The sequence below is a fragment of the Psittacula echo genome (genome assembly GCF_963264785.1).
Source record: "Psittacula echo genome assembly, chromosome: 6".
In the NCBI taxonomy this organism is placed as follows: Eukaryota; Metazoa; Chordata; class Aves; order Psittaciformes; family Psittacidae; genus Psittacula; species Psittacula echo.
This window is the reverse complement of record NC_137743.1, coordinates 69188895-69201796: the sequence shown is the minus strand read 5'-3', so window position 1 is coordinate 69201796 and position 12902 is coordinate 69188895. Positions and strand designations below refer to the sequence as shown.

Sequence of the window (12902 nt, the reverse complement as noted above, 5' to 3'; positions counted from 1 at the left end):
TGTCTTCCCATTTCCAGAAATGTTTCACTCATATTTTGCAAAAGAAAAAGCATTTCTTGCTACAGGAGAAAATAACCACATTTTGCCTGCTCGGATCTGCATTTTGCTCTCTGGTGAAATTTTGCTACATTTCATATTATTATTTGGTAAGAATTCTACCACAACATGTTATTAGTATCTCTTTGGCATGAAATAAAACTATTTCATTTCCGAGACATGTAACACAATGTCAAACTTGCAATTGAAATTACCCTCTGAGAAGGTTAAGTTTTCACAACTGAAAACAACAATTAAATTTTGTTCACAATGAAGTTTCTTTACATTCATTGCAAAAGACATTACACAGGTACAAGTGACAACAGAAACACTACAGGAATAGAAAAATACATGCAAGCAGCAGAGTAAATATTGTTGTTTATACAGATAACTAAGTACAGAAGGACCATAAACAAACTTAACGAAAATAAACACAGCTATTCATATAAATGTGCATATAACACAGACCACATCTTGCTGCAGAGCAACACAGAGGCCTTCATTGTTCTTTCTCAATTTGCAACTGTGAATGACATCAGGAAAATATGGGGATTTCTTTGTTGTCAGTGGAGATTAATAAGCATCCTTGCCACTATGCAACAATAATCAGCATTTATTTTCAGTTCCAATTCAATTTTACAGTGATGGATGTAGAAAAGCAGCAGTATTACCTGCCACAGTTGTGGCTTTGTCACCTATGTTTTGAAATCTTCTGTTTTATCAAAGAAAGACCAGTCTTATAACTTAGCCCAATGTCTATAAATAGAGAAAAACATTTGTATTTATGTAACACAAGTTCCTATATTACATGCCAAATAATTTTATATGCTTGCTTGAGCTGAGCTCATTAATAATAAACTAAGATAAGGTTTTCTCATTGAATAGATGACATGCTATTTATGCAAACAGTATTACGTTTAAACAATATACAAGAAAACCTAAATCTGTTCCTCCAAGGAAGATTGAAATTTTGTTTCATTAGCATAATCAGGGCGATTCCCAACTTTCTTGCCAGTTTTGTCTGGCAGGCAGGAATCCCTCCATCTTGAGATGGAGCAATGCCCAACACAGATGTTCTGAAGGTCTCATATGTAGCAGCCGGTGCAGTTTGTTATTACATAACTGCAATTTCATTTTGTACAATATTTAGAGTGGAGTAACCCAACAGCCCTTTGCTTGCCAGATTTCCAGTGACATTTTCAATCACATGGTTTTAACACAATGGGGTTTTGTGCTTTTTTGGGGTTATTTTTTTAGTCAGCCCTCAGTTCCATTTCAGTTGAGAAACACATTATTAGCTAACAGCACTTCAATGAATGCTGACTTACTCAATTATTTGTTTGGAAATAAGAAAATTAACACTTTTAAAATAAAATTGCTACTTCAAGAAGTGTTGTCTGTAAATGCCTGCTTTTCAATTCTTTTCTGACCACTACGGCACTGACAAAAAAAGGTCTTTAAATTTGTGAGATCTCTAGCATAGTATTAAAAGACATTACCTGATGCAAAATGTTTTCCATTAATGCATGTTATTTTTCTGCTAAATTATAGCTAGAAATCATACAATTATTAGGCATTTTGAGTAGCAGCTATTTTTAATAATGGAGGAGCTTAGTTAGCATCACAGGAATAAAAATTATTTAGATCTTGAAGTTATTACCAAGGGATTTTGTTTTGTTTTAACAAGAAAAACTAGAGTTGGTAAAAGAAGCAGTTAAAAAAGAAGCTAATGAGAAGAAAAGGAAGAAAGAGGCAGATCAATACAGCTTCTGAGTTCTGTTTATAATTGAACAGAAAAATGAGCAATCCACTAATCTAGGCCTATCAATCAACTGATACTCTCACTCCTCTTATCCCAAGAATACAAGTATACAAACCAACCTCTGCATTACTCCATTCCAGACTTACCTAATGTCACATAGGATCACCTGTGAGCTATAGCTCACTTGTCCTGGAGAAAAACACCAGCACCATCAAATTCTGTGTGCTCTTGGACATTAATTCAACAAGATTACAAGTTTAACTGAAATTGCTCTGTAACTCCATTGGTAAATCTTACCCCTAATTACAATCCTTCCTTCAGCTTTGAGATTATTCACATCATATATTATGTATGTTGAGCACACATTTGCTTCAAAAATGCCCCTAACAAGCCTACACACAAGGAACATAAATACTGCTTCTGCCCTGCATTTTGTTCAAGTTGCTTCCCAAAAACATGTGAGGGAAAAGGATGCTGATGGAGAATAATAAGATGATGATGTTTCATACTTTTAGCTTCTCTAGAGGTCAAGAATAGAAAACATATTTTACGATATCTTTCTATATACCTTGCCAACTTTGTTTCTCAGTGAAGAGTTCAATGACCCATTCACCTCGTCCACCATAACAAATACTAACACATGGAGTATCTGTTCTCCATCAGGCCAGAGGCAGAAGACCCTAACATTTCTTAACTGAATCTGATTTCCCATTAAAAGAAGAGACATTCAACTGCTTTCAAAGGGAAGGTAAGGAAAAAAAAGACATATTGGGCAAGAAGAGATAAGAAATCCAGTGAAGGACAAGCCTGGTACTCATGCCTCCCCTTTCTGCTTTGCTGCTTAATTGCTTAATGGAATGAATTATATTTAAAGCAATGAGTTCTCTCTAATTTGTAATTTATAATTTATTCATTTCCAAGAAAAGGACAAAATGGTGAGGAATTTATCACTCACATAGGACACAGACTCTAGTCCAGAAATGTGCACAACGTGCGGCTAACAATTATAGAATCATAGAATAGTTAGGGTTGGAAAGGACCTTGAGATCATCTGGTTCCAACCCCCCTGCCATGGGCAGGGTGGGTCATTTTGTTTGCTCACAGCATTCCCGCAGTCTTCAATACCCATAACTAAAGGGCCTAAACATACACTGTAATTCAAAATGGAGCATTTCTCTCTGGGATTTTTGTGATTTGGTTTGGGTTTGGTTTTTTTTCAGGGGGGGTCAGTCCAAAGGACTAACTGGTGCATCTTTTATTATCTCCTATTCACTGGCATTCTTTTTACAGCCTAGCTACCCTTTCATAGACCTGTGTTCTTATTGGAATGCCATTTAGTATGAAGTGCAATGCTTAATTACTTCCTCTCAATTAAAAACATAGTATTCTCCAGTTATCTGAAATATAGCAGCAGTAATAAGTTAGACACAGACTTGACTGCAGGCATACCAGTTTTTACCACTTCTTAAAGCTGCGATATATGCTGAGTTAATATGCAATATTATTTGCAAAGGGAATAACCTTGAAACTTGCTTTTATCTTAGGCTGCTTCTCACTCAGCTCTGGTTTTCCTTCTGTCGATGCTGGAACAAAGACAGAATTTTGAGTATCGTGATAGAAAGGTGAGTACAAAGCAAAACAACCATGTCTCCATCAGTGTATTTCTTTCTCCTAGCACTTTTTGGTTTTAATTTGCATAAAGTAACCATGGTCCTATTCTCATCCTCAGTATCTCCTACTGACACTGCTCTATAGCTGTTTTCAACAATCTCAGCTATCAACCAACAAAGGAACTCAACCATACATTATGAATAGCACATGTAAGTAATATTTTTTTAATTCTTGTAGTACATGCTCATCTTGTACAGAAATGTGCTTAAGATTAACATCATCTCTTTGTAACCTTTCTACTGAAACACAAGTATATCTAAGCAGCCCTTCTGTAGCATATTAATAACAAACAGGTATATATGACTCTACTTCATTCCTGGGACATGCAAAATAAACACTTCCTGTGTTACAGAAATGTCAAGGATTTGTTAGCTCAGGAGCTCTCTGTCAGCTTTGTATCGTATGTAGCATTTCACATCAATGCTTTTAGTCTCAGGAAGCAAAGAAGCCTTTGCATTTCAAGTTTGGGGTTTTTTTTGACAAACACTGAAGAGAAATAAGCTCTTGCTCCTCTGAAGAGCTTATTGGAGAGAAGCATTAGCACAAATTGATAAAGCAGAAAAGAGCTGTCATTGTAACAGCAATCTTCTTTTTCCTGGAGTTTGGAACAACTACCAAGTCACGGCCTAAGTCTTTACTAACAACATTTCACACTTCAGATTAACACACTTATCTCAAAATAGAGCAAACAGATATATTGACAACGTCTGACAGAGAATTCAAATGTTCAAATGTTTACTAATGATACAAATCTTTTTTTATAACTACTGAATAACCACAATTAAAAGGATTGATGTTTCATCTCAGTAGTCTCAGGCTAATAATGAATCATTATATTAGTGTTGATATAGTTTAAAAAAAGGGAAAATAAAATTACACAAAGAAAACCATTCCTTGATACGTAGATTTTTAAATTAATGACATCATTCTAGAAATTTTGAATGGCCTTCCTCAGAAGTACATGCAGTCTTCTCTTTCATGAATGATTGCAAGGGAGTCTAACTTAACACAGATCAGAGGCCAGAAAGTTGGACACTCATCTATAAAAGAGGGGGCATTCAAAAAAAGAAAGCCCTTTCTTCACATCCTTTCATAAGTTACCTACTTAGACTTTCTCAATATCCTTTAAACTTTAATATATGAAGCACAAAAATACAGTAGCTAGGATAAAAGGGAGTTTGAAAAATTTTTGATCAGAACTTTTTCTTTTACATTAAGTTTTATTCTACTGGGGGAGGCGTGGGAGCAGAAGTTTGGATGTTACTAATGCACACATGTGTTCAGCCCAGTACATTTGTATGTCCTGAATGTGGATAATCCCAATCATGCATGAGTGTCTTAAAAACAGAAGCCCTCATATCACACCTGCCATCACCCTCCCTCTTTTTTTCACTATTGTCCTTCCACTGAGGGAACTGAAAATAAAATAATGCTTTGCTTTCTTCTCCCCTATTTGTTTCCCAGAAATCCTAAGTGGCACTTCAAAAGAGCTGCACTCCTTCCCTCTGAATTCATGTGTGCATACACATTCCTCACTGACCCCATTTTGGATCAGTTGCAGTTAGAAAATGCGTTCATGTTAAGATAATATCAACCAATATTTGAGGACACTTGAATTGTATGAACATTCATTTTTTTAAACACGCATACAAGCTGACCTTTTAGTTTATATTCCCAAGGAAAGTGAGACATGCTTACATAGGAATGGACGTCCATGCATGATAGAGGGAAAAAAAATAGAAAAGAGGAATGTAAGAGGGACATGCTCTGAAAACACCACTTTAAATTATCTGTCATAATTTGCATAGGTAATTAAGGTTTTATGTGAGTAATTTCCTGAGTTTTGTAATAGGAGATAGCTACATAGGCTATTTCTACTCAAACTGACACAATTTTAAAAAATAAATCTTTTCTCATTGCACATATTTGAACTGCATGCAATGTGTAAAGCACTCCTAGAGGTAAGATAACTCAGCAATGTTTATTGCTCAATATACTCAAAGCTCAGAGGATATGTACACATGGCTCTGTGGCATAGCTTGGCATGCACACTATCACTGACAAGAACCGAATCAGGTCTCTTGCAAGCCATTTTTTTCCTCACAGGTCTTTCAGGCATTGTGCTGGCTTGCCTTATAGACCAGGCTATCTATCTCTTCTTGACTGCTCCAGCCCATTTTATTTCTTCAAGTGCTTTAAAGCAAAGTCTTTCTTAGAAAGAGGCGGTATCTCCCTCTATTAATCTCTGCGATTCTACTCTGGGAGATCTTATCTCTGAACCACTGTAGATATTATGAAGGGAGGGAAATTTGTGCAAAAAAAAAAAAGGGAAATTAGTAACCGGAGAGAGCACATCCAGTGCACAAGCACACAGATGTAGTTCTTCTGGTTGGCATGTATCCATCGTGAAAATTCAAGGCAGAAATGCAGGCACAAGGTGAAGGACATCTGCTGCATGCCTGCAGGCTGGCTTCGCAATATACAGACAATAAGCCTGATGCATCCAGTTTGAACTGGGCTCCTGCGCATGTGTTGCTGCCAACATATGCCTGTAGCCCTGCCCCTTAGGATTCCCAGTGCCGGCACAGGAACGTCTCATACTTTAAATGCACTCGTCAGCTTGGCTGCTTGGGAGGTGGGAGGGTTGCCTCACCCCTGGGGTCAATCTGCACCAGTTCCCTCCAAGTCTCACTTACACAAGGTCTTTACCCAGTCTCCAGAAAAATTTGGGGACAGAAAGCTTCACTTGGAAAGTCTACCTTCTTCTGAAGGTCTGATTGTGTCACGTGTAGATATCCACTGTTATCCGTACGAGTGATGAAAAAGGAGTCTAGCAGACCTGAGATTTATGATTTAAGACACGTGCAGTGGCATTCAGCTTAATGTAACATTCACATAACTGTTCCATGGCTTCATAAATTACATTGTTTCAGAAATTTTTTCAGATGCCTAAGTGAGACCTGCTACCTCCTGAACCTAAGGAACATTTTCAGACTTTATTAAAGGCACAGAAAAAAAAGTTGTTGTAAAGTAGCAGCAGCTAACCAAAGTGAAGAATAATCACATGCTTTTGTTAACAATTTTGCCACTTCATTCTTTGGCTCCCTCAGAACATTTGCTTGCTCCGATGAGTTGCTGCTTTTGAACCACTTATTTAATACTTCCTGCTCTAATGCTGCTTCAACTGTATTATGTAAAGAGAGTTAACTAGGAAAGAAAGCAAAAGAGAATTACATCACTATAATAACAGTACTTGGCATTTAGTAGCATCTTCAGTTTGAAGTTTGACTTCAGTTTGAAGTTTGAATTCTCACAAACTACTGAGAAGTAAAAGTACTCTTAAAAGTTTATGCTTTGCTACAATGGAAAGATGCTCCATGTTCTCAGGTCCGTACAATATCTACTAGACAACTGTTCATCCTTGCCAGCTTTTAAAGTCACAGAGAGACAGGAACAAGTGGAAATTTTCAAACCACCAGGAACTTTTTCCTAATGTCATATGAGGCTGACAGCAATGAGCGAGCATGTAGGCTGCTACTCAGTTTAAGAATAAAGAAGGGATATAAATACACTCAGACTTCTCTTCCACATGGAATACATTAACATTATATTGTATTGCAATCTTGTATGGCCAGTAATGTCTGAGACACACTAGACACTAAAAATTCCACTTGACTATTATTGTCATTGTTTATGAAGATGAAATCTATAATGAAGCCATAAAACCATCCTTGATATTGTGTCACTGATTGTAACTCGTCATAAAATAAGAGAAAGTTGAATTTGAGGTATCTCAACATATTAAAACAACAACAACAAAAAACCCACTACATGAATATGAACAATCCCTCCTATCCCTTCACAAACTCTCACACATCCAGTTGTTCCCAGTCTCCCAGAAAAAGTATCAAAAATGCTAAATGAACTAGGACAATGAAAAGAGAGAGACTTTTCCAAAGGACTTCAATTTCCAGCAGGCAAGATAGATCTGTGTATATGATGGACCTTAACCTGCAGTGACCTAGCTTACCGAAGGAATAGCACTAGTGGCTGGAACCCCATAGCTTCTGCCCTCACAGCTGCTCCTGCCATGACTCTTACCATTACCACTGCTCTGCGACTTCTCACTGAGCTGCCAGGAAAGGTTTAGCAGCAATACAAGCTAAAGCAATAGCAACAGCAGGTCTCATTTTAAGCCCCAGCATTTTGCATTGAGTATCTTCATCCTCAAATACTGAAACATTTTTGTATGGGACAGAAAAAGTGACTCTGCTACTGCTTAGAATAACCACACAAAAAGATCTTCTTAAACACTAAGCAGTCAGAATAACAGATTATTCACAATTTTTTGGGGTCACCAAAAAAAACAACCAACAAACAAACAAAAAAACCAAACCAAACAATCCTCTCCCCTTGTTTTCCTTGTTCTTACCGTGTTCTTAATTTCTCAACCAGTTGTTGTTCCTGCAAACCACTTCTTGCTTCTTAGTTTCGTGTCTACAACCTCACAAAGCCTTAGGCCCACCCAGTTCTCTCTCCTCTACTCATTTCTTTCACCTACTCATTTCCTGACCAAGAGTCCCACACTCTAAATCAAGCACCTTTTGCTTTCTACACTGCTCAGCTGAGCATTCCACTTCTGACACTTCTTCCTTCTCCCTCCTGCACCATCCACTTGATGTGGCATGCAGATTGCCCATGTGAACTCTGCTTCACAGAACCTGATGGTCCCTGCAGTACATCTAGGAAAAATTCGCAGCTCATTATCTCCTGGGAAAAACTTGATGGTGGTTTTCTTAGCTAAGAAAAGCCTTCATAATTCTGCTTTTACTCTTTTTAATGTTAGATGGAAGCATGAAACTAGAATTGACATAGAACCCATGATATTTCCCAATTATGCACATCCCTTCTCATTATGCTTTATCAGTATTTGATGAAAGAGAAAACAGACAAGTCACCTTTCTTTTTCTGCTCCCAATCTATGTCTTTTTCACCTGATTAGCACTTTTTGCTAGCAACTGCCTTTTATTATGTGCTTAATACAGTGTATAGCACTATGAGACCTAGATTTCTACTGCATCCCTATATCCAAATAATGATTATTAGTCCTTTTTTTCAAGTATTTTACATTTCACCCCCAGATTCACCTACTGCAGTACCTTTTTTATAGTCTTCAAGTTACTCTATAAACTAAGATTTGGTTAAGGTTGCTCTAGACAAATGATTCAATCCTTCCACCACCATAAAAGCCTTTAGATCTACAAAATAGTGATACCCACCTTGGGAAATACTGCTTTCAGGAGACTACTTTGACAATTAAAATACAGTGGTTATAAAAAGCTAACTACACATTTTCCAGCACAGACCTCCAGACAAGACCAGAGCCTTGATTTTAGAATCATTCTCTGCTCCTGAATTTCAAGGCTAGGTAAGCATCTCCAGTGCAAACAGCACCTTCTGCATCCCCTGCGTACACAACTTCAGCTATCAGGCAATATTGCTCTTACAGAAAAAAAAAAAAACAACAAATAAACCAAACAAAGAACAAACCTCACCACACTGAAATATGCAAAGCAGATGATTGCTGTCTCTTTCTTTCCTTCAAAGCCCCTATCTTTCACACTTTATATATGGCTGAAAGACAATAGTCATTTGAAATATGAAAGCTTCCTTGTAGAAAGGTGACCACACAAGGCTATATGCAATAGGACTAAAAGCTTTTCTCCTTTTGTGTTTGCTGGGTGCAAAATGAACCCAGGCTTTGTTGAAATAGCAATCCAACAGAGAGGCAAAGAGGTAATAGCTGATCATCTCTCCCCCATAAAGACTAAAAAGGAAACTGAGACATTAGAAGATAAATCTTCGCATTTAAAATAGCAGACATTACTAAATCTACTTCATATCATGTATCAGCTAGCCTTTAGATGGTGATCAGAAAAGTCAAAATCTCTCCTTTGTTCACAGTTTCATTATTGTTACTCTGCTTCTGTATCACTCTCTCTGTTTAACACCCTGGGGTCAGGCCCCAATTTAGCAAACTGCACAGTGTTAACCCTATAATGTATTTACTTCTTTCTGCCTTCTCAGCACAATATTGCTACCCATGCACTGCAGAGAACATATAATGTACTACAGTCTGCAGTATGACTTGCATACTTGGTCAATAAATAAAATATGGAATATTTATAAAGAACTTGAACCCATCAAGCTGAATACACAACATATGATTTTACCATATTCAGCTGTACTTTCTAAAAATAGCGTTAGTCTTCCTCTTTCTTGTTGTGCAACAGCATATGGCTAGGTTTTCATCTCCTCTGAAATGCTTAAAGGCCACTCCTCTGAAATTCTGAACCCATTTTTTTGGTGATTGCTGGCTTCAGTAATCTGTTCATTTCTCAATTACTTAGTCATGGATCCTGAAAATTGGCAAAGTCAAAGCTTTTGCTGACTGCTAATTCTCCTAGGTGATGTATATTGCACAAATAAGAATGCTACATTAAAATGCTGGCATTACATACAGCACGACATTGTCCACTCTCCCTGAAATGATTTATCATAGTCATGTTCACAATCATTCAGCCTCCTTCACCATAATTTATTGGGAAGCTGTTCCATAATTGCTGGTATGACTTTGCCAAGAATGATATGATGAGAAGATTTCAGTCATTAACCATCTAGAAATAACAAGTATTATCCTCACATATGACAATGAAAGCTACATTGACACTCATCCAGTCACATCACTTTCCATATCAATACATATTACCCCTTCTGGAAGGGCGCTGTGTTTGGAGGGAAGCCTATGAAAACAAAAACATGTACAAATAATTCCACAGGCAAGGAAAGAAATTAGATATACAGTTGTTACAGTAGATGGTACAATGAAGCTGACTGATTTATTGTATTTAAATGCACAGAGGAAATATTCGTACATTTATTTCCCTGGATATAGTACTATTGCACCTCATGCTGTGTTGCACGCTGCAGCTCAGTTTCACTGCAGAAGAAATTGCCCATCCATTCATTCTCTTGGATATTTCTCTACCTTTAACACTGAAAGCACTAAGGCAAAAAAATTAATGCCTAGCAGTTGCCTTTCTAGTCCACATTTACATACTTAAATATACTTGCTAAGCATCATCAAGCATTATTGGATTCAAGAGAGCTCTGGATACTTCACACCATCGACCTCTTCAGCATTATTTTAAAACCATGCTTCATGTTTCAGTGACCAAATATGGACTTAAAGTTAAGCACCCATTTCATTATGATGACAGGTATACCTTGCTATACCCCGTTGCTATGGTAACAGATATAGTAGCCATAAGATTTATGGTAAAATGTATTCCCAAAAGGTAATGTTTTTCATTCTCACTTGCATGATCATACCAAACTACCTAATTACAAAGAGAACTCAGAGAATATGCTCGTAGCTGAGATCAGCAGGTCCTACAAGTCTTGCATTCACCTTCTTTGGGTTTGAATGTGGGAGATAAATTATACCGATGCTTTAATCAAAAGATGTAAAAATTCTTGCTTCCAGATGAAACTAATGACAATTTAAGAGGAGATCATATGCTAACCAGGACTTAACTGACTACAGCTATCCCAAATCCTGTACAATATGAAATGGAAAATATTTAGTACCTGTGAGAACATCATTTTTGGATTCGCTGAAAAGCAATGTAAACTATTGAGAAAATTCCAGACACATTTCCTGTCTGTTACTGAACACATATCAGAATTCTTCTCCTGGTTTAACATACCTTATGGTGAGACTATTTACATTCAAAGCTATTAACATTTCAGTTTTCATCAAAATTTTCAGTTTTCAAAATTTTGTATGTCAGGTAAAGGAAAAAACTACTTCAGCAGCAGGCGAGAACGGTCTCACAGCTGTCATATAAGTAGTTGGGGAAAATGTTCTTAAAATACAGCTATTCAAGTAAATGCATATCACAGCAAACATTTAAGATCTCTTCCTGGTCAAGCTGAAAGGAAGCCAGTATTGCATTAATGAAAATATTTTCACAATATTTAAATTATAAAGTTGTTATATTCTTACATTTTGTACATTTCTTTTTTAAGCATAATCATGTCAAACTAACTCAGAAGATGACTTAGAGTTCAAGGTTTCCATGAATAAAAATTTTAAAGTATGTTATTATTCTAAAAAACTTTTCAGCATCAGCCTTTGTATTTGGCTGTCCAGAGAGGTGGTGGATGCGCCATCCCTGGAGATGCTACCAAAGAAACCACATCCCAAAAGACTTCAGAACAAGTTTCCTATTTGTCCACATGATTCCTGCTCCAGCCCTACACACAATGCACATGGTGCTTCTGAATCTTTTTCAAAACACTTTAGCAAGTGGGGAAAAAAATAGAAAATCCACACTTCTTGGCTATAGTGATATCATTCAGTGCTTATAGCAAGTGAGTTTAGAGCTAGCAAGAGTTAATGGCCACATTAAAGGAATAAATTAATCATTTCACCCAAACTACAAACATGTAGATCTTTCCCTTACCTGCCTCCTGTCCCTCTGAGATGACGATGAAGAGGAGGCACTTCGATGTGATGGAGTGGATGTTTTGTGAGCTGGAGATAAACTCTTCTCCTCTGAACTCATCTTTGCAGCAAACTTGTACTAATGATCTCGTGCTCTTATCAGTCATGTATAAAAAGACAAGGGATAGTCTTCTGCATCCTTCTTTTTCACAGTTTATGGACAGCCAAAAAGGAATTAAATCTCAGCTGAACTGCACCTTAATAAAGAAAAATGTGAGAGAAAGAGTGAATGAATACACCATTGCTCCAAAGTAGCTCTGCAGCAATCTGTTGACAGCCACTATTTAATCCAACAGAATTCCCATTTTTTATGTCCCTTCCTAACAACAACACAGTAAAAACATATTGTTCTGCATTCTCACAGAAGATTAAAGTGGTATTATATTATTTCAAATAACCCTACAGAAAGGCCTAAGGAATTGACACCAATTCTCAGGCAAAGTTAACAATCTTTGATCATTATTGCATCTTGCATAGTATCATAATATTATCAAGTAACTCCTTTTAGGACTTCCCATTAAACACAAATACCACTGAACACCCCATTATATCAGCAGTTCTTCAAAATCCTGCAGTTAGATTAGGGATTCTGAAAGTTGTTTATTAAAATCTGGTCTGTCTTTCAAAGTCAGAGGCCTCACTGAAAGGGGTGGACAGCCCAGTTTCACTCCCCTGCAGCCCATGAAGGAGATGGATAGTCCTGAAGGAACTGCAGCCTACACTGAGCAGATTTTTCCCTGAAGGACTACAGCCCTTGAGGAACACATGTCAGAGCAGGCAAAAAGTGCAAGGAGGCAGGAGTGGCAAGGAAAAACTGCTATGTACCAACCACAAACACCACCATACACCCCATCATGCCACTTG

General features: G+C 37.2%; 1 protein-coding gene across 4 annotated transcripts in view; it reads right to left on the bottom strand.

The window, feature by feature from the left end:
• OSBPL6 (oxysterol binding protein like 6) overlaps positions 1–12099 on the bottom strand; it is a gene marked incomplete at its 5' end in the record, with an annotated part of 51972 nt that extends 39873 nt beyond the window's left edge. For all 4 annotated transcript variants that reach the window (XM_080621322.1, XM_080621323.1, XM_080621325.1 and 1 more), the window contains one exon: positions 11998–12099. In XM_080621322.1, coding sequence (XP_080477448.1) covers positions 11998–12099 — 102 coding nt within the window. The remainder of the gene's footprint in view (positions 1–11997) is intronic.
• Between the last annotated feature and the right edge of the window lie 803 nt (positions 12100–12902).